The sequence below is a fragment of the Petaurus breviceps genome, unplaced genomic scaffold, assembly GCF_028583685.1.
Source record: "Petaurus breviceps papuanus isolate PSGF00001 unplaced genomic scaffold, PetGlider_PUasm1.0 90977, whole genome shotgun sequence".
NCBI lineage: Eukaryota > Metazoa > Chordata > Mammalia > Diprotodontia > Petauridae > Petaurus > Petaurus breviceps.
The window spans coordinates 33,823,316-33,844,527 of NW_027187391.1; the positions used below are offsets into that span (position 1 = coordinate 33,823,316).

General features: G+C 36.2%; 1 protein-coding gene across 6 annotated transcripts in view; it reads left to right on the forward strand.

Moving 5' to 3' along the window:
- The window catches only part of ZUP1 (zinc finger containing ubiquitin peptidase 1), a 43,967-nt gene that overhangs the window by 16,260 nt on the left and 6,495 nt on the right, over window positions 1-21,212 (forward strand). For all 6 annotated transcript variants that reach the window (XM_069076995.1, XM_069076990.1, XM_069076989.1 and 3 more), the window contains 7 exons: window positions 3,499-3,606; window positions 10,348-10,463; window positions 14,260-14,428; window positions 15,025-15,213; window positions 17,322-17,487; window positions 19,499-19,650; window positions 20,026-20,246. In XM_069076995.1, the coding sequence (XP_068933096.1) occupies window positions 3,499-3,606; window positions 10,348-10,463; window positions 14,260-14,428; window positions 15,025-15,213; window positions 17,322-17,487; window positions 19,499-19,650; window positions 20,026-20,246 (1,121 nt within the window). The remainder of the gene's footprint in view (window positions 1-3,498; window positions 3,607-10,347; window positions 10,464-14,259; window positions 14,429-15,024; window positions 15,214-17,321; window positions 17,488-19,498; window positions 19,651-20,025; window positions 20,247-21,212) is intronic.

A 21,212-nucleotide genomic window follows, 5' to 3' on the forward strand; every position in this document is an offset into this window, starting at 1 on the left:
TGAGGGAGGTAGGGCAGTTACTATCCACATTTTACAAATGAGAAACTTCATTTTAGACAAATTGTGGCTTAACCAGCCACACAATTCAATTTAAATCAGTATTTACTTAGCATCTCATATGTTCTAGGCTGGGGTGGGGAACCTGTGGCCTCAAGCAAGGCCCACCCCTGTTCTAGGCCTTATGGCAAATTTTGGATAAAAGAAAGACAAAAACAAAAGACCTAATCCCCTCAAAGTACTTATACTTGTGGATCTTTTTATTCTGAATGTCCAGTACTTTTTTTAACCTTATCATAATGTTTGAAACTTGGAAAAAACTCAAAAACACCTGTTCAAGCCAGTGACTTGAGCAAGTCACTTTTAGTCCTATGTTTCCCCATCTTTCAGATGATGGAGTAGTATAATCTCTGAATACATGTCTAACTCTAAAATTCTCAAGTATGCACTATATTGTTTTTTTTTTGTTATGAGAGATTAAGTATTAGAAAACAAAACAAAGTTTTCAGTGTTGTGTAAACAGAAACAATGGAATATAACCACTATAATATTATTGCTATGGGAAATGAGTTCAAACTCCCTACTTAAGCCTCTAATAAAACGACAATCCTCTATTGTAATAGTGCAACAAAAAGAGACCACTGTCCTATTCCCTTCTCTTGTTAATTTTATTGGAAAGGAATGCCAAAAATGTTGTTCTTATATCAAGGTCTAGCTGATAAATGTAGTTTCATATTTAAATAATTATTTGGAAGAATTAAGAAAAACCTATTTGAGTTTATTTCATTTTAATAAAAGACATTCAATAAACTTTAAATACCTACTACATAAAAAATCATTGTGCTAGATCAGGCCTGCACAACATAGGATTCATGGCCCGCCAAAGATTTCAGGCAGCCTACAAAAAATGTAGAGGATATCAAAGAAAGTAAAGGTGTTGGGGCGGCTAGGTGGCACAGTGAATAAAGCAGCAGCCCTGGAGTCAGGAGGACCTGAGTTCAAATTTGGCCTCAGACACTTAACACAAAAACTAGCCATGTGACTTCAGGCAAATCACTTAACCCCAATTGCCCTACAAAAAGCAAAAATAAAAATAAAAATAAAAGAAAGTAAAGGTGCTTTGTCCACGTCCTGCTTAACCTGCCTTCCACTGGTCACTATTGTGCCCCATCATGTACTTGGCAGGTGGGTTGCCACTTTTGTATTCCGGCCTGTTTGTCACCATGGCAACCAACCATTGTTGGTCTGTCTCTAGTCTAAGAGTAGTGATTTCATGATAAAAATCTCAAGTAATAAGTGTAATTAATTGACATTAATTGAAATTTCCCTTTTTTAACATTGCTGATTTGCAAAATAGTTTAATCATTAATTATACCTTTCCTTGGAAAGTGAGCTGCTAAAAACCTATCTGTGGCCTGAAGAAATTTAGCCTATTTTAATTTTGGCACCTACCTACTGCCAAGTTTGTGCAGGTTTGCTAGATGTTACGGAAGATACAAAATTTAGTTAAGACACGGAGGGAAACAACATGAGATGATTGGAAAGGTAGGGAAGGACCAGATTGTGAAGAGCCTTGAATTCCAGGGAAAAGAGTTTGAATTCTACTTGATAGGAAGTGGGGAGCCCCTGAAGATTGTTGAACAAAGGAGTTATTTAATCAGATTTCTATGTGAAATAATTACAACCGGTAGCAGGATCAGTTTGAAGAGTAGGGAACAGGTGGTAAAATCCGTTAAAAGGCTATTTCAGTTATTCAGGCTGTTTGTGATGAAGATTAGGATGATAGCAGTAAGGACTAGAAAGAGGGCATCAATATGACTTACGTTGTTGATTAAGGGTGGAATAGACAGAACTTGTAACTTGGTCATATCAAAGAACCCAGGATGCTGGATAAAATGGTAACCCCACACAAAAAGGAGCAAGTTTAGGGGGAAAAAATTAGCTGTTTCTGGCATATTGAATTCTAGGTGCCAATAAGACAGCCAGATGGAGATATTCTAGCAGTTGCTCATGTGGTTCTAGAACTCAGAGGAGAGATCAAGACCAGTGATACAGATTTAAGGGTCATATTACATGAAGCAATGGGAGTGAAAGAAATTGCCAAAAGAGAAAGTATAAAAGGGGAGCTAAGTGGCACATTGGATAGAGCACCTCAGCCAGGAGTCAGGAAGACCTGAGTACAAGGGTCTGGCCCTCAGATGCTTATTAGATGTGCAACCCTGGGTAGGTCACTCTGTTTGTCTCAGTTTCCTCATCTGTAAAATGGGGATAATAATAGCACCTGCTTGCCAGGGTTATTGTGAGGATAAAAAGAGAATAGTTGTAAGGCATTTGGCACAGGGGTTGGCAAATAATAAGCACCATATAAATTTTGGCTATTATAAATGTCATCATCATCATTATTCAATAAAGCAAGAGAGAAGAGGGACAAAAGGAATACCATCAGGAAGACGATGGGAATTAGCTAAGAGGTAAAAGAAAAACTTTGTGAGTTTAGTGTGTGAAGCAAAGAAATTTGAGGGCATACCCAGTAGTGGGAGGAGTATTAAATGTCTCATGTCAAGGAGGAGGAAGACTGAAAAACAGGCTATTGCTTTTGGCAACTGGGAGGTCATTGGGTTTTTTAAGAAAATAGTTTTAATAAAGTTGTAGAGGAGGTAGAACCCATGTTGTAAGGGTTAGTGAAAAAGAAGGTAGTAAAGAAATGGAAGTGTGTTTAGATAACTATAAATTTTAAAACATTGTTAAGAGTTACAAGGTTAGGGAGTGGTTTATTATGGTAGCAGGTTGTCAACTTCTGTAATGGAAGAGCTTCCAGGGTTATTGAGATATTGACCAGGGTTACAGTTATATATTCCTAATATTTGGGGAAATGATATTTGGTACTTGTGTACACCTTTCAATTATGTGAAGATGGATTAAAGTTTGGGTTTAAACTTTTTGGGACAATGGCCTCAGAAATAAAAAAAGACTTGTTTTTCACTGCCATTTATTTTCCATAACTTTTCTATGATTTTAGAAAATTATTGTAATGTACTATTTATTTCCCCAGAGTACCTTTGATTCTGTATCCCCAGTGTTATTTTTAGCCTGTAGCTTAATCTACATAAACAACCAGTAAAACAGGTTAGAAGTATACTTATTTATTTTTTTGGTTTGGGGTTTTGGTTTTTTTTTTTTTTGAGGGAGGAAGGTGAGGCAATTGGGATTAAGTGACTTGCCCAAGGTCACACAGCTAGTAAGTGTGTCAGGTGTCTGAAGTGGGATTTGAACTCAGGTCCTCCTGACTTCAGCTTTGGTGCTCTATTCACTGTGCCACCTAGCTGCCCCAGAAATACCTTAAAGGTACTTTAAAGGGATCATCAATCTGCCTAAGGAGAGAAAATAGTAATGGGGCTTGCATATGGAAGGGGCAGACGAAGACTTAACACTGGGAATGGATCTTAAGAGTAGTTGTGAAAAACAAAACAAAGAGACCTAACCTGATTTATGTTTATACAGGTCAAGATCAACCATTTTATGAATGTCCAATATGTGGTCTTATATGCACAAATTATCAGATCCTACATGAACATATCGATTTGCATTTAGAAGAAGGCCATTTTGAAGGTGAGTTGAAAAAAGAAAATATTGATAATTGCTAGGAAATACTCTTGTAATCTTGTAAATCCATTATTTGATTTGAATTTCAGAAGACAAACTCAGTTTTGGAGAAATAGCCAAAGTTAATAATGAATCATGCCAGTAAGAATAAAGATAGTTTTAAGAAAGATTCTTTTTGCTTCGCTCTTCCTTATTTTCTCTTTTCCAATTACTTGCAAAGGCTTGTCAGTTTTACCTCCACACTCCATTTCATTCAGGTCCTGGATACTTTTCATCTGACTATCAGTAACAATCTCCTCATTGAACTCCTGTTTTCCAGTCTCTTCACCCTACAATTTATCTTCCACATAACTTCCTAAAGTACATATCTGACTGTGCCATGTCACTCATATCTGACTGTGCCATGTCATCTCAAGAACTATTGGCAGCTCCCTATTACCTTTAAAGCCTTCCCAGTCTTTTTTTTCAAGCTCCTTTCTGGACTTTCTTTTTCTTTTCTTTTTTTTATTTGAGGGGGGAGGGCAGGGTAATTGGGGTTAAGTGATTTGCCCAAGGTCACACTGCTAGTAAGTGTTCTGTGTCTGAGGCTGGATTTGAACTCAGCTCCTCCTGATTCCAGGGCTGGTGCTGTATTCACTGTGCCACCTAGCCACCCCAACTTTTTTTTTTTTTCACATTGCTTCCCTTCATGCTCTTTGTATTCCACCCAAATAGGCCTTTTTCCTTTTTCCAAAACTACTCATTCCGTCTTGTACTTCTGTGTTTTTTTGTAGGCTATTTCCCATCCCTAAAATGTATTTCCTCCTTGCCTTCCTCTTCTCAGAGACCCTAGTTTTATTCAAATGTCAGCATTATTTGTCAGAATCCCTTTCTGAAGCCTGTGGTTGTGAATATTTTTTCCTTTTTCATATTGTCATGCATATTCTTATTTATATGTTTTGTTCCCCTTGAAAATACAGCCATTTCTCTGCATTTGCAGATTTTACATTTGAGGCTTTGGTTATTCGCAGGTTGATCACTGATAATTAAATGGGAATTCTCAGAGATTTGTAGTGTGCTGGGAAACTGCAGGCAACATGTGTATATAAAGAAAAATTTAAAAATTTTGTAAGTCATAAGTTCACGAATACTATATACTATTAATCTATTTTATCATTTAATTCCATGTCTATATACATAAATTTATTATAAACAGATTTTGTTAAAAATGTCAGTGAACTAAGAACTATAGGCTATGCACTGTCTTTGGGAATGCTTCCTCTTTGTCTCCAGATCCATGAAGCACTTGTTTTAGCTACATCTGCAGCTACAAAGACTGCATACAGTGCAAGATACTTTTTTAATGGGTGCAGTGTGGTGTTTTACTAGTTTTGTGTATGATCAGAATTTTAAAAATAAAGATTTGGGGTGGGGCCTAGAATTCATCATTTTTCACATTTACAGGGGTCCTGCGCCTCTCATTCTCACGAATGTCAAGAGACAACTATATTATTTTCTTGAAAGCAGACTTATTTTTTGTTTTATCTTTGCTACTCCAGTGCCTTGAACATAGTAGGCAGTTAATAAATGTTACTGATTTTTGAATGGATTGTTAAAAGTATAGTTCTGCTATCTATTCGGAAGTTAGGTTGTAGAAATGGTTGAGTTAGAGCAGTGGTCTCAGAGCTCCTTTACACTCTCAATAATTATTAAGGATGCCCAAAGGACTTTTGTTTTTTCAAGTTATATCTATTGACACTTATTGTGTTAGAAATTAAAACTGTTATGTTTTTTACAATGTTCATTTGTAAAAACCCATGTTAACTAACCCATAGTTAGTGTTAACATAAATAACATTTTTCTGAGAAGTAACTTTTCTAAAAAATGAGAAGAGTAGCATATATGTATGTGTATTTGTAAATCTCTTTGATGTCTTAAAGATGACTAGATTTGTGATATATTATTTGGATGAAGAAAGTCTAGCCTCACACAGATTAGTTGGAAAAAGAAAGAATATTTAAATAAGGCAAATAATGTCTTAATGTTTGTTATGAAAATATTTTTGAGCTTGTAGACTCCCTGAAAGGGTCTCGGGACTCTGAAGGGGTCTATGAACCATACTTTGAGAACTGCCGAGTTAGTGACTGGTTTTGCTTCTTTCTCTACTGGCTATCTCTTTTCAGTAGTAGTACTTAACTCAGATACCCCGTTGAACTTTGTTGTTTTTTTTTTTAAAGCAATTGGGGTTAAGTAACTTGCTCAAGGCTACATGGCCAGATGTTTCTGGATGGGTGCTAAGTGTATGAGGCTGGATTCAATCCCAGGTCATCCTGACTCTGGGGCTGGTGCTGTTACTAGCTGTGCTACCTGGCTGCCCCCACATTGAACTTTCTTAAAGGTTGAAGATCTAATCATTTCAGATAAAGAGATTTGGAAAGAACATTGTCTTTTAGTATCACCTATTAGAACTGCACTAACAAAGATGGATAGTTGGGGGGCAGCTAGGTGGCTCAGTGAGTAAGAGCAGGGGGAAAGGGGAGCAGGGAGTCAGGAGGGAGGACCTGGGATCTGTTCTGCCTCAGATACTTAACACCCACACAAAATAACTGGCCATGTAATCTTGGGCAAGTTACTTAACCCCAATTGCTTAAAAAAAAAAAAAGATGGATATTTGGCCTACTTTCTAAGAATATTAGGGGAGGGGTGGCTAGGTAGCTAAGTGAGTAGAGGGCCAGCCCTGGAGTCAGGAAGTATCTGGCCTCAGACACTTAACACACACACATAAAAAACTAGCTGTGTAATCTTGGGCAAGTTACTTAGCCCCAATTGCCCTCCAAAAGGCCAAAAAAAAAAAGACTATGTAGGGGAAGTATTTCCAGGGTATATCTTATCTGTTGCCCCTTGAAATAATTTTCAAAGCTTTGGTATGATTTCTTCCCTTTGAAAACAAAGACTGAGATTGTTATTCTATTAAATAGTCTCAACTAAATTAAGTATATCTACCTCTTTAATTTTTCTCAGGACCTTCTGTAGGTAGGATGTTGTACTAAACTGTAGGACTTTCAAAATAATAAGAAACTCTCTGCTTTTGAGTTCATAGTCAGGGAATATGCACAAAATAATCACAATGTACAACAATAGAAAAGCTCAGGATTGGTTCTACACATTGTAGCATTTGATAAGACAAGGACTGGAAAGTGCTTAGATTTGGGTTGACAGCCACCTGGCATTTTACTGGTTTAGCTAATATTTTACTAGGGAGCTTGTTTACTTATTGCTTTGTTGTGCTTTGGTCATTGTTTTTATTTTGGTAAATTTTGCTCAGCTTGACCATAAAGTAGTTTTACTGTAGAGGGAGTTTTTGTTATATTCTCACTTTGGATACCTCTCTGGATCTCAGTTTCTTCATCTATAAAGGAAGGGATTAGACTTAGATTTTCTCCAAATTTCCTTCTATTTCCTATGATCCTTATGAAATTTCTTGTTTTTTTTCAGTAGAGTGGAAACTGAAATCATAAGTTTTATAACTAACCCTCTCTGGAGGTTATGATTACCTGGAGTCTTATGGTAGAGGTGCTTCTACTCTAATTAATGTGGGGGAAAGGAGTAGAAGAATATGAATGGAAGGAAAAGGACTTGTGAAGGTGATTTGGAAAAGATAGCATAGTATAGTAGATAGAGTTTTGGATCCCACCATAGATATTTAATAACTCTTTGCTAGAGTTTCTTTAGTCTTATTGGCCTTTGTGGTCCTATGAAATGAAAACTCCTTAGAAAAGGATATCTCAAAATAATTTGCTTAAGGTAAAAAATTGGGAAGCAGAATTCTTTTGACTTACACATTTATTTAGATTGGGAAAGGTCAAACAGTAGTGGAAAGAGATAAATACAAAGAGAAATCCTGCAGTTTAAGTAAATTCAAGCAAATATGGATAAGGAAGGTAAGCTATTGTGGGGTGAAAAGGTGGGGGAGCCTGTTAAAATACATTAGCATCAGAGTAGTGTAGGCAAAACTACTGACAGCGACAAAGTGCTGAATTAAAGGAGGAAAGGAATAAAAATCAGTCCAAAAAAAGTAAAGCCCAAATCTGGCAGTAAAAACCTTACATGTGATTGATCAGATAGAATGAAAAATGGCAGAATGGATGAAAAAACAAAACTTAATTTTGCTGCTTACTAAAAATACATCTAAGGCGCAACTAGGTGGCACAGTGGATAGAACACTGACCTTGGAGTCAGGAAGACCCGAGTTCAAATATGGCATCAGTTGTGTGACTTTGGGCAAGTCACTTAACCCCAGTTACCATCAAACACACACATACACAACACACACACATCCATACATCTAAAAAATAAAGATTTGCATAATTCATTTTTCTTATATTATCTAGTGAGTCCAAAAAAGGAGTTGGAATCATGCTATCAAACAAGACAAAAAATAAAATTCACCATGTGAAGAAATAAACTGGGAAACTATACTCAATGAAACAATATCAATACTAAACATATATTTACCAAATGGCAAAATATTCTTCACCGGGCTTGATTTAGGATAGTCTCCCAATCAGTTATTATCAATGTTGGAACAAAATGAGACACTTGTAAGCTATTCAGCAGTTAACAAAAGGAAATTTACTTAGCCAGAGCAGGAAAGGGATCTTTACATATTGAGTATACCTTCCGTGGACCAGAGCTCCCTTGTGTGCTTTACTTATAGTGATCCACTAGCCAAGCCTCCTAGAGCCCCACCCCCAGATCCTCATAGCTATTTGGACTCAAATAATGAGGATATCCTGTTAGTCCTCTGAGCCAATGCAGTCTTGAGGAATGTCTCAGTACCTTTTAAGGAAAACTTGTCTGAACCTAAATGGGAGTGAAGGGTAAGATAATATTGCTTCTACCACAGCATCAACATTCATAAAGGAAAAATTAAGTGAAATTTATATAAATTTCAAAAATATAATAAAGTAGAAGACTTTGAAAATACCTTAAAGATAGAGAAAAAAAGAAAAATATGGAACCAAAAAAGTTGTTCATATACTTTGTCCATTTATCTGTTGGAGAATGGTTCTTAATTCCTATCTTGGAAATGAAATATTTATCAAAAAAACTTGCTGCCATGATTTTTCCTCCTATTAACTCTCTTCTGATTGTAGCTGCATTTATGCAGTATTGGTATCTCACAGATCTCTGTCCTGGGCCATCTTCTCCCTCAATACTATTTCACTTGGTGATTTCATCAGCTCTTATGGATTCAGTTATCTCAAATCTACATATCCATCCCAAACCATACTACTGTCCTTTAGTCTCATCTCCAGCTACCTATTTGACATCTAAGCAACAATAAACTCAACATGTCCAAAATGGAAATCCTAACCTTTCCCTCCAAATCCTTTTCCCCTTACAAACTTCTCTGTTACTACAGCTAGCACTACTATCCTTCTGGTCCCCTTGGCTCACACAGTCCTTGACTCCTCACTATCTCTTACCCCTCATATCCAATCTGTTGCCAAAGCCTGTCAATTTTACCTTTGTAACATCTCTCAAATGTGCCCTCTTCTCTCCTTTGTTACTGCCACCACCCTGGTCCAGGCCCTCATCTCCTCATTCATTCTTAGACTTGCAATAACTTACCAGTTAGATTGCTTTCCTCAGGTCTCTACCCCAGGCCATCCTCTACTCAGCCATCAAAGTAGTTTTCCTAAAGGGAAGATCTGAATGTGTCACACTTCCTAGTAAACTCCCTTGGTTCAGTATCACCCCCAGGATCAAATATAAAATCTTGTTTAGCATTCAAATTCTTGCATGGAATTCTGTATCTCCTCATTTCCAACTCTTGACTTCCCTGGCTTCTTTCAAATCCCAGCTAAAATTCTGCCTTCTACAACAGGCCTGTACAGTCAAAGGATTTCAGGAGGCCCATGAAAATGTAGAGACCTGTTCTACTAGGAGGCTTTCCCAATCCCTCTTCATTCTAGTACCTCCCCTCTGTTGATTACTTCCTGTTTATTGTATACTTAGCTTATTTGCGCTGGGTTGTCTGCATGTTGTCTCTAGACTGTGGGATCCTTGAGGGCAGGGACTGCCTTTTGCCTTTCTTTATATTCCCAGCACTAAACACACAGTGCTCTGCACATAGTAGACACTAAAATATTTAACTTTTTTGGTTTTGTTTTTAAAAAAATTAATTTTAATTAAAATTTTAGTTTTGTCTTCTACAATCCTCTCCATCTCTTGTTTGGTCATGAACTCTTTCCCTGCTATAATGGTTTCAAAAGGTAGTTTCTTTCTTGTTTCTGAGCCCGGATTTGATCCAGGTCATCCCGACACTGGAGCCGGTGCTCTTACTCGCTGAGCCACCTGGCTGCCCCTAAGCAATTGGGGTTAAGTAACTTGCTCAAGGTTACACGGCCAGGTGTTTCTGGGTGGGTGCTAAGTGTCTGAGCCCAGGATTCGATCTCCAGGTCTTCTCAACACTGGAGCCGGTGCTCTTGCTTGCTGTGCTACCTGGCCGATTTTCAATTCTAATATAACAATTATCAACTTATGTAAGAAAATCTTATTATATTTCCATACGTGGAAGATACCTGATCGTTTCAGAGGGATGTTTTGAGGCTCAGTGTTCCGTGCAAAACTACTTTACTTAAAATTGTAATGTAATTCTATCCTACTTTAAAAAAATAAAACTTAATAATTAACTGTCAGAGACATTTTATTATTATTATATTAATAATTTTGTCTTCGGCCCTTTTGAAACTATACTCCCAGAGGTGAATAAAGGCTCTAGTGACCTGGAATTGGCTCGTCAGCTCCAGCAAGAAGAAGACAGACAGGGAATGTCTGAGGGGTCAAGACAAGAAATAGAAGAATTCCAAAAATTGCAGGTATGGAGAAAATGTACATGATACTTAGATTTGGATTTTTAAAAATGTATACCTTCTAAAATTTGAATGCTTTTGACTTCTTCAAAGTACCTTAACCTGTAATGCCCCTTTAAAAGGGTTCACAACCACTTTACATGTAAGGGCAGTTGAAGAAGATGGAAAGAGGTTGCATGTCTTTCTCAAGGCAGAGCTTTTACAAAAACACAGGTTTCCTGATAGCTAGTTGTTGTGGTTTATTTCCCCTTGAATTATTAAAATCTTACTAAGGAATATTTTCTTTTTTTTTTTTTAAAGCAATCGGGGTTAAGTAACCTAAGGAATATTTTCAGTGAAAAATGTTGATTGTTTGGTTTTTTTCGAAATTCTGTATTTTGTATAATATTGTGTCAGACAAAGATGAAATTGGAGTGGGTATAAATTTAAACTACTTATTTCAGTGTGATTTTTTTCAAAAGTATACCGTATAGTCTCTGCCAATATTCCTTATAGGACATTAAAGAATCTCAACTTTGTGTTAGTTTGGAAAAACTTTTTTCTCTTGTAATTTCCTCATATGCAAAATAATTGACTGCTAGTATGTAAAAATAGAAAGGTTAGTTATTCCCTTGTCTTCCTTACCTTATATAAGTATGCAACTTTTATAAACATAGGAAGTTGCCAGCTTATAAAAAGATTTCAAATATATTGATTGTGAGGGGCGGCCAGGTGGCTCAGCAAGTAAGAGCACCGGCTCCAGTGTCAAGATGACCTGGGGATCAAATCTGGGCTCAGATACTTAGCACCACACACAGAAATAACTGGCCGTGTAACCTTGAGCAAGTTACTTAACCCCGATTGCTTTAAAAAAAATAAATAAAATAAAAATTTAAAAAAGATATATTGATTGTGTGAAAATTGGAACACATTTTGCCATGGAATGGTCTTAAATGGTAGTTAGAATTCATTCCTCAAAAGCCTTTTGAAAAGGGGCAGCCAGGTGGCTCCGTGAGTAAGAGCGCTGGCCCCAGTGTCGGGATGACTTGGGGATCGAGTCCGGGCTCAGATGCTTAGCACCACACCCAGAAATAACTGGCCGTGTAAACTTGAGCAAGTTACTTAACCCCAATTGCTTTAAAAAAAAAAACTTAAATGAAACCAGAATGTATCTGTAATACTTTTTGCAATGAAAAAAATAGTAGTAAACAATACCTTTGCAGATACAGACTGAGCCTTAGTTTCCTCATCTATAAAATGAGGAAGGTTGATCTAAATAAGCAGTTTTCAAACTTTGTGGTCTCAGGACCCTTTTGCAGTCTTAAATAATTATTGAGGACTCCAACAAGTTTTTGTTTATGTGGGTTATATATCTTGATATTATCATGAAAATGCTTTTGACCTCAAAGATACTCATAAAGACCACAGACCACACTTCGAAAACCACTGATATAGACAGCCTCAATTTCAAATGCAATATAGTGGCTCTTAATCTATCATATTACATAGACCCATTTTTCCTGACTAACTTTTCCTTGTTATTAAAGATACAAATCTTCTCTACTATATAGACTTATAAATCAAAACCTGCATATGGTCATTGTAATTGTTGAGGGTAAAAAACTGCAATCTGCATTTTGAGCACTAGTCTACCAGAAACTATTTTTATTCAGTGAATTGTTCTAATTCTAAACATCTCTGCTTAGTGAGAAGTACAACAGGACAGAGTTTTTTCTGTGCCTTTGAAAATCTCTTTCCCCAAGTTATTTTCAAGTTATAATTAATAGCATTTCCAAGCAACAGACATGATTCAACAATAAGATTAAACATAGCAATAGAATTTAGGTAAGTTTGCTGCCACTTAAAATGTCAAAACATTCTGGAGGATCATTTCCCTAAAACCATTCAATACTTCTTCAACTATTTCTTCATTGTTCAAAGGTAAACTCAGAGAGAAACCTTGGAGTCAGCACTGAACCTCTGCTTTCTCTCACCACCCTTATCCAATGAATTCCTAGTTTCCACACTTCTCTTTGACATTCATTGGCCACCACCCTAGTGTAGGTCCTCATCTACTCCTACATCTGCCAAATGATATTTTCAAAGCACAGTGCAGACCATTTCACTCTCCTGCATAAGAGACTTTAGTGGCTCCCTATTTCATGTAAAATAAAATATAAATATATCAAATAAAAATATAAATGTACATGTAGGAAAATATAAAATATGTAAATACATATAAAATATGTGTGTGTGTGTGTGTGTGTGTGTGTGTGTATCTGGTATTTAAATCCCTTCACAATCTGGCTCCAACCTAAACCAGGTGTTTTGGTATCATGGATTCCTTTGGCAGTCTGACAAAATCTACAAACCTCTTCTTAAAATGATATTCTGAAATTTACAGAATAAATACTGGATTACAAGGGAAACCAATCATATTGAAATCAAATTACAAAAAAAAAGTTTCATGGACCCCAGGTTTGAATCCTTGTTTTAGACTGATTTCACATCACTTGCTCAGCACAGTAGCTGGTACATAACAGGTGCTTAATAAATGCTTACTGATTCCTCATGAACTCCAAATTCCAGCCACACTGGTTCTTCCCCACATATGACATTCTAACTCCTTCCATCATGCCTTTACACAGGCTAGCCTCCATTCCTAGAATGTTCTTCCTTATCTCTTGCCTTTATATCCCTCACATTCCCTCAGGGGTCTGCTCATGTGCCACATCATCGATAAGACGTTTTGCCCAGTTGTTTGTGCTCTCCCCCCACCAGTTACTTTGTATTTATTTAGATATACAAGTATTTGTCTGTGTACATATTGTTTCCCTGATAGAATTTATGTTCATGAAGGCATTTTTGTCCTTATTTTCCTAGCATTGAGTACAGTTCCTAGGATAGAGTAGGCATTTAATAAATTTATTTAATAAAATAAAACTGGATCTAAATCAGTTCAACTTAAAGTCAGGAAACCTGGGTTTTTAAGCCCATCTCACACAATAGCTTTGTGACCCTGGGAAATCTTTTAATTGCCCTGAGTTTCGGTTTTTTTACCTGTAAAATGGCACCATAGGATCATAGATTTAGAGCTTGAAGGGACCTTATGGGTCATTCAGTTCATTTTCCTCATTTTGCATCTGAGGAAATTGAGGCCTAGAAAAAGTTAAATGACTTGGCCAAGGTCATGTAGTTATTCAGTGGTAGAAGTAGAATTCAGATCATGATACTTGTAATACCTACTTCACAGGGTTGTTGGGGGCAGTATTTTCTAAATTTTTAAATGTTATATAAGTTTAAATTATTACTGTTATTAATTTTTTTCCCTTTTTCCTTTGAAACTGATTTTATTGCTTTAGGGAACAAAACTTTATAAAGTCATGTTGGTAACTGCTCTGAAATTTAGTCTTTAAGAGTTCCAAGAAGGCAGTGAGAAGTGAAAATAACTTATCCACAGTCCAAAGAAAATAAGGTTGTTAGGACTTGAACCCAAGTTTTCAGGGGCTCTGAAGTCCATTCTCTTTCAGCTTTGCTATGCTGCCTTTTATAACGCTGTTTAAATAGTACATTTCCAAATAGGTTAAATAATATCATCATCATTCATGGGATCATAGATTTTGAGCTGGAAGGGACCTTAGATATAATCTAGTTTATCCCTCTCATTTTACAGATTACACACTACAGCCCAGAGAGGCTAAATGATTTGCCTGTGGTCACATCAGTAGTGAAAGAGCTAGGATTTTTGTCTAATCCACCTACTTTCATCTATGTTGACCTAGATGAATCAAATAATTAAGTTATACATTTTTATTTCCAATAGAGACAATATGGTTTAGATAATTCTGGAGGCTATAAACAGCAGCAGCTAAGAAATATGGAAATTGAAGTACGCAGAGGAAGGATGCAGCCGATGGAGTTTCATAAAAGGAAAGCTGACATGCTGGAATCATTGGCTTTTGGCGTAGATGATGGCAAAACAAGGACTTCTGGTGGGTATTTCGATCCTATTTCAGAGGATTAAGAGGGAGTTTGATTTTTAGATGGACTTTAAAAAATTTTGGTAGGTATGCTTAGATCGATGCCTATACTTAGACAGTTTTTATAAGCAATAAGATTGTGTGAAGAATATTTGCTTTTTAAAATTATCCTGGTGGCATTTGTGTAAATATTGTATTGCTTTAACTCAGAGCACAAAGGAAAATAACCTTTTATGCTGTTCTGAAGAGTAAGAGGCTTTCATATTATAGTATTGGCTCTTTGAAAAGTAATTATGTGAATGGTTATTGGATTAGCCAATACTTGAAATTTTTTTATTTATACATTTGGAATCTTGAAAATACTGTTTATTTTGAAGCTGAATTCTAATTGTCTCTTCTGTGTGTTACCTCCCTAATCTTATTCATTGTTTGTAGAATTCTAAAATACGTAGTTAATGTCTTACACTTATATTTCATTTAGTATTGTGCCTTTAGTAGGCATTCAACCAGTACCTGTTTCTTGGTTTGATTTCTTTCTTTCTAAAAAAAATCACTATGCTCTAGAATGGTATTATGTAGCCTTTTCATCTTATTTTCTCCTACTTCAGGAATAATTGAAGCCCTCTATAGACATTATCAGAATGAAGCAAGAGAGGTGAGGCGAGTGTGGCTTTCCACAGGAGTCGACCATTTTTCTTCATCTTTAGGAGACAAAGGCTGGGGTTGTGGCTACAGAAATTTTCAAATGCTGCTTTCATCTCTGTTGCGAAATGATTCTTATAAGGACTGCTTAAATGGTACATAAAATATTGTTTGTCTTTCTGAACCCATTATCTTTTCAAGTATATGTGAAATACATGTTATTTAGGAGGCAGTTAGTGGCTTAGCAAAGAAAGATCTGTACAAATATTTATAATAATAGCTTTTCTTACTTTGGAGTTTTCAGGAGGTTGGAGAGGGTAAGAAGGGGGAAGGAAAGGTATTCAAGGTCTCCTGTTCACTTTCCTCTCTGTTTAGCAGCAAATACTTTCTAAATGAATGATTTTTGTGTCAGAGACTATACCATAGAATTAAAGATAGGCAGCACATAAGCTTAATATATCCTAGCTAGATTTGTTGGTGGATACTTTTGTAGTCAGCCAAGGCCTCTGATAAAGGATCAGAGCTAGAGACAAATGTGAGCACAATAGGTTTTCTAACAAGCATTTCTAGGAAGACTTTTTTTTTTTAATTTGGGTTTCTAGATCTAATCTTAAACCAACCATCTGTGGCATTTAAGTGCTGACATCCTTAAATCGGTTTATGAGGAAAAAGCACAAAAATGGCTCCCCAACTTCCTATTTATATACAGAATAAGGGTCATCTGTGACATATTAGTGATTTTTCACCAAGTTTTATCACATCCAAGGGGTTCTTATGCAGTGATTAGTAGGGGCAGATATTTACTGTTGCTTCTGATCCCATATCTCTGGTTTGAGTTCTTTGAATTGAATTGAATTGGTTGGAAGAGTAGAATATAGAAGAGAAGAAAAAGGGAAAGGTTGGGGAGAATATGACTGATCCAGTGGCTTACTTTGCAAATTTATTAGTTCTATTGTTGTGGCCCTGGCTGAGGTCTGTGAAAATTTTAACTGGAAATCCCAAAGACCAAGCTCCCATTCCACCACCCAGAAATCTTTATTTATAAAGTTATAGTCCACTGGGAATTAAGGTAAAGAACCTCAGTGGCTAAACAAACAAAAAAGGTGCCTTTAAGTTTGTTTATGTCTTTCTTAAGTCAATTCTACATTCTAAAGTGTGCTAGCTATAGATACAGTAATCAGGTTAACATGTAATTAGTGTTTTTTTAATATTGGTGTTTGCCCTTCATTCTCAAAGAGGACCATGATATCAGGGAGGTGATGCCATGACATATGAATGAAGGAGGACTGTGCAGAGTCACCAGCCTCACTTTCACCTCCAGAGCCATCTGGGTCCAGTGGCCAGATAGATACAGATCAGGACAACTGGAGATGGCCCAAGATGCAGTGGGGAACCTTGGCCATTTCAGGCCAAGGTCTTCAGTCTGTCTGTTTGCCTGAGGCAAAGCCTATTCAATGATAAGAAAGGAGACAAAGGGGTGGGTAGGTGGCACAGTGAATAGAGCACCGGCCCTGAAGTCAGGAGGACCTGAGTTCAAATGTGACCTTAGACACTTAACATAAAAAGTAGCTGTTTGACCTTGGGCAAGTAACTTAACCCCAATTGCCCTACCTTCCCCTCTCCAAAAAGCAAAAGAAAGAAAGAAACAAGGCAAAGAATAGCCTCTTTAAAAAAAAAAAACATCTGGGAGGGGAAGACTCAGAGTCTGGGCAAAACAGAACCCTTGCTATTTACATTGATCCTGAGCCAAATTGGGCCCAAACGCTGACCAGGTAGGGCTTGGCCTGGGACCTATTATTGCAATGTCAGTCAGTGAGAGCAAGAGTGATTTGGAGAGCCAGAATGATTTGGGGGTAAGGCTGGTCTTTAAGAGAAAAGGAAAAAACATTTCAGAGATTATATATGTTCTGTACTTCATATATTGAGATGTCTGGCATCATTGGGGGTAGATCACTAGGTATATAGAGGGATTGGAATATGCTTTTACTACAAAGCTTAAATGTTAGTGTATAGAAAAAGAAGTGAAATAAAAACTGTCAGAATTGGAATAGACTTCGTGTTTCTGGGTTTATAACTATACAAAAGAGCAATTATGCTTTTGAAATTTTGACTGATTCCCCAGATATTTATCACTTAGTGCATCCTAACTGAAATATTATTATTTTGTTTGTAGTTTTAAAAGCAACAAACTAGAATATTTTAATAATTCAGCCATTCATAATGTGTGTTTATAATATGTGGTACATTATTAACATAATTTCAGATATGTCAATTCCTTGCATTCCAAAAATTCAGTCCATGATTGAAGATGCATGGAAAGAAGGGTTTGATCCTCAGGGTGCCTCTCAACTCAACAACAAGTTACAGGGAACAAGAGCCTGGATTGGAGCATGTGAAATATATTCACTACTAACTTCTCTCAGGCTGAAGTATGTATCTGTTAACAGGAACCCTTGTAATTTCTTATTTTTCTTTTACTATTTCATTGCTTTTATGTTTTACTTCTTCAGTCATTCACTTAATTTTTAAAGTTATTTTTGTAATTGAAATTACATATGAAAATAATTCTTAAGTTATAAATTGATAAAATGCACAGTTTTGTACTACATGTTTAGAATCATACTTTAAAATTTAGTTAATTTAAATGACCATTAGATTATATATTTTTTTGTCTTTTCCTTGGTTCTCTGTTTATACATATTAAATATACACTATGTCATACAACTGAACTTACAAATAATTTTGAAAAAAGAGGAGTATTTTCATTTGATTATCTTTTACACAACAGCTTCTCTTTTCGTGCTGTCATTGCTTTTGTACTTTCAACAAGAGATCAGTCATTCAAAAAGGGCCGCCCTTTGCTTCTTAAATTATATTATTTTGGGCAATACTAAAATATGGAATTTTTCTAAAATGACAAATATTTTCCCAGCAATTAAATTTCCCAACCCAAAAGAATGATTTTTTTCTCACTTTTAAACAATCTGTGTGGAAGATCATTTATGGACAAAACCACTTGTATGAATGTAAATTTATGATGATGATACTGTGGTTGTTGATGGACTTGCCATGTAGGCATTGAAATTTATACTACTACTCTCAAAATTTTATTTCAAGCTTGATAGTTTGACCTCTCTTAAGGGGAGAGAATATTAATTGTTAAAACATAGGCTAGATTCTAGGCATAGCCTACAATAATTTCACAACTCTTAATTATTACTTATGTCCTTTTGTTGCAATTTTAGCAGTTTGGCAGTCAAATGTGAGCATTTTTGCTTGATGTTAATAGCTAAATTGGGAGAATAAAAATTGTCATTGCTCTTTGGCAAGACCTCATGCTTGAAGAACTTGGAAGTTAAGCTTTATCCCAAACTCTGCATAGATTATTGTAGCGGCAAGCACCCCAAGCTTCCTCAGGGTTTGCTGCCAATACAGGTTCTTGGATCTGCTTTAATAAAGAAAAGCAACTCAAAATGGGTTAACAAGCTTACTTTAATCAGTCAGACATATATTGTTTACCTTGTTCAGGGGAAAAGATCAGCACCCCGAACTTCAAAGTACACAGACAGAATTATCAAGACAGAAACAGATCTAGTAGACAGATTTCAAACTGTCCAACCATTACATCCATACCCAGTCAACATCTGGGTTTTTTCAAAGCCGGGGGGCTCAGGACAACGGCTTCCCAGAATCCATATCAAATCACAGAACACATCTCGAAGTGAGGCCCAAAACAAAGCTACACATCAGGGCTTATATAGCCTTCTCCTGGCTCAGAGAATGTAACAACCTTGTTGACCCACTGGCCAATCAAGAAGTATCTACTGAAAAACAAGCCTCCCTCCCCAGACTTCAGGTGCACTTTAGCCTAGGGGCAGGGAAGATCTTTAAATTTACATTCCCATTACAATTATTTGTAGAGTTATTTAGGCTTCAGATGAAACTTTTTAAAAGACTCTTCCTATAGATTATATGGGTATTATTCTAATTTGTTATTACTATTAAGTGAGGCTAATTGAGTCTAAGGTGAAGTAGCAGAAAGAGTGCTAGACTTCTTCATGACACGTGTTCAAATCCTGCCCCATATACTTTGTAGACATGTGACCATGGAGTTACCCTTTTAGAACCTCACTTTTATCATGTGCAAAATGGGAATGATAATAATAATTGCACTATCAATATCACAGTCTTGTAGGGAAAGTTCTTTGGAAACCTTAAAGAACTATTTAAATGTGAGTTGCTACAGACAGCTTTACAGATAGCCACTTGTTCAACATAACTTCTATTCTGACAGCAATTAAAATACCATCATTTTATTCTTGGAAAAACATTGGCAGATAAAAGTAAATTTATGGACTTTTTGTTTCTACTTACTAATTGTGAGTATACATATATTTCAATATATGCTTTTCTGAGCATTTTTTCACTGAATTTTTATAGGTGTCGAATTATTGATTTTCACAAGTCTACTGGTCCTTCGGGCACGCACCCTCGATTATTTGAATGGATATTGAACTACTATTCTTCAGGCAGAGAAGGCGGTCCAAAGGTAGTATGCTCCTCCAAACCTCCCATCTACCTACAGCATCAAGGTTAGTGCTGAGTTTACATTTTTGTCTGATATTTCTAGGATGACATTTCAAGTGACATTTTAATTACAGTGCAGAATGTTTGGTGGCCAGGCTGGTTTGTAACTATTCCCACCCCTTTTTTGAGTAGGTCTTTCTAGACCTCCATTTTCATGGTGGAAAATGAAAGGTAATTGACTAACAAAAACAAGGGGAAGCATATTAGTAGTAAAAGAATTCCATTGTCTTACAAAGAAAATACAGTATTGTATACAGATAAGTTATATATCATATATTGGTTATTGTCCAGGTTTGCTGGAGCAAATAATATAAATCATAAAACACATGTAGATAAAATATTCAATAACTTTGTTAATAGTTATTTTATTTTGATTTTAGGACACAGCCGAACTATTATTGGAATTGAAGAGAGAAAGAACAGAACCCTCTGTTTACTAATATTTGACCCAGGCTGTCCTTCTCGGGAAATGCAAAAACTATTAAAACAAGACATTGAGGGCACCAGTCTCAAACAGCTCTGGAGATTTGTAGGAAATTTAAAGCATAAGCAGTACCAGATAGTAACTGTAGAGGGTATACTTTCTTCAGAAGAGAAAGTTGTAAGTATTTTTTTTTTCTTATAAAGAGAAGAGATTTGAGTTTATTGGCAGTTTAAAATTCCTAAAAAAAAAAGAGATCTCAACATGCAGTTGCGTTTATTAACTGAGTAATCAGAGCTTTTGCTTGCATTTTCATTCAGCTACTGAAAAAGAAATACTATCTAGTCTTTACTCTTATTTTAGATTTTTATGGCATTCATTCAGGACCTCAAAGTTTCTTGCATGTTTTAAATGTAATTGCATAACAAGTAATTGGTGACTACAAACATTTTATGTATAAGGAAGCATACTTAATAGAGAGAAAGAACAAAGTGATCATTGATTTTTTGTTTGTTTGTTTTGTGTTTTGCTTTTTGGTAGGGCAATTGGGGTTAAGTGACTTGCCCAAGGTCACACAAGCTAGTTTTGTGTTAAGTGTCTGAAGCTGGATTTGAACTCAGGTCCTCCTGACTCCACTCTATTCATTGCACCACCTAGCTGCCCCTCAGATGATAAATTATTAAGGTGATAGTTTTCATATTAGGTGAACCTAAATGGAGACTTTATCCACTTTGGATGAACACATGTCACTCTACATGTCATTTCTTGTGAGGAAAAAGAAAAGACCATTGTTCTTAAGGAAAAACTCCCTTTTTAGGGACATAATATAACATTGTGTGTGTGTGTGTGTGTGTGTGTACATGTAGGTGATATAAAACATAAGATATATGAAACTATAAGATAGTTTCTTGTTGGCTGTCAAACCTGTCTGAAAAGGTGTTTTAGCAACTAGGAGTTTAATGGAATGTTTCTTAAATATTTTGAAGGCATATTTAAATTTATATTCATCATTTATTTATTTATTTTTCCTTTTTGGAGAGGAGGAAGGTAGGGCAGTTGGGGTTAAGTGACTTGCCGAAGGTCACATAGCGTTCGTGCATGTGTGTGTGTGTGTGTGTGTGTGTGTGTGTGTGTGTGTGTGTGTGT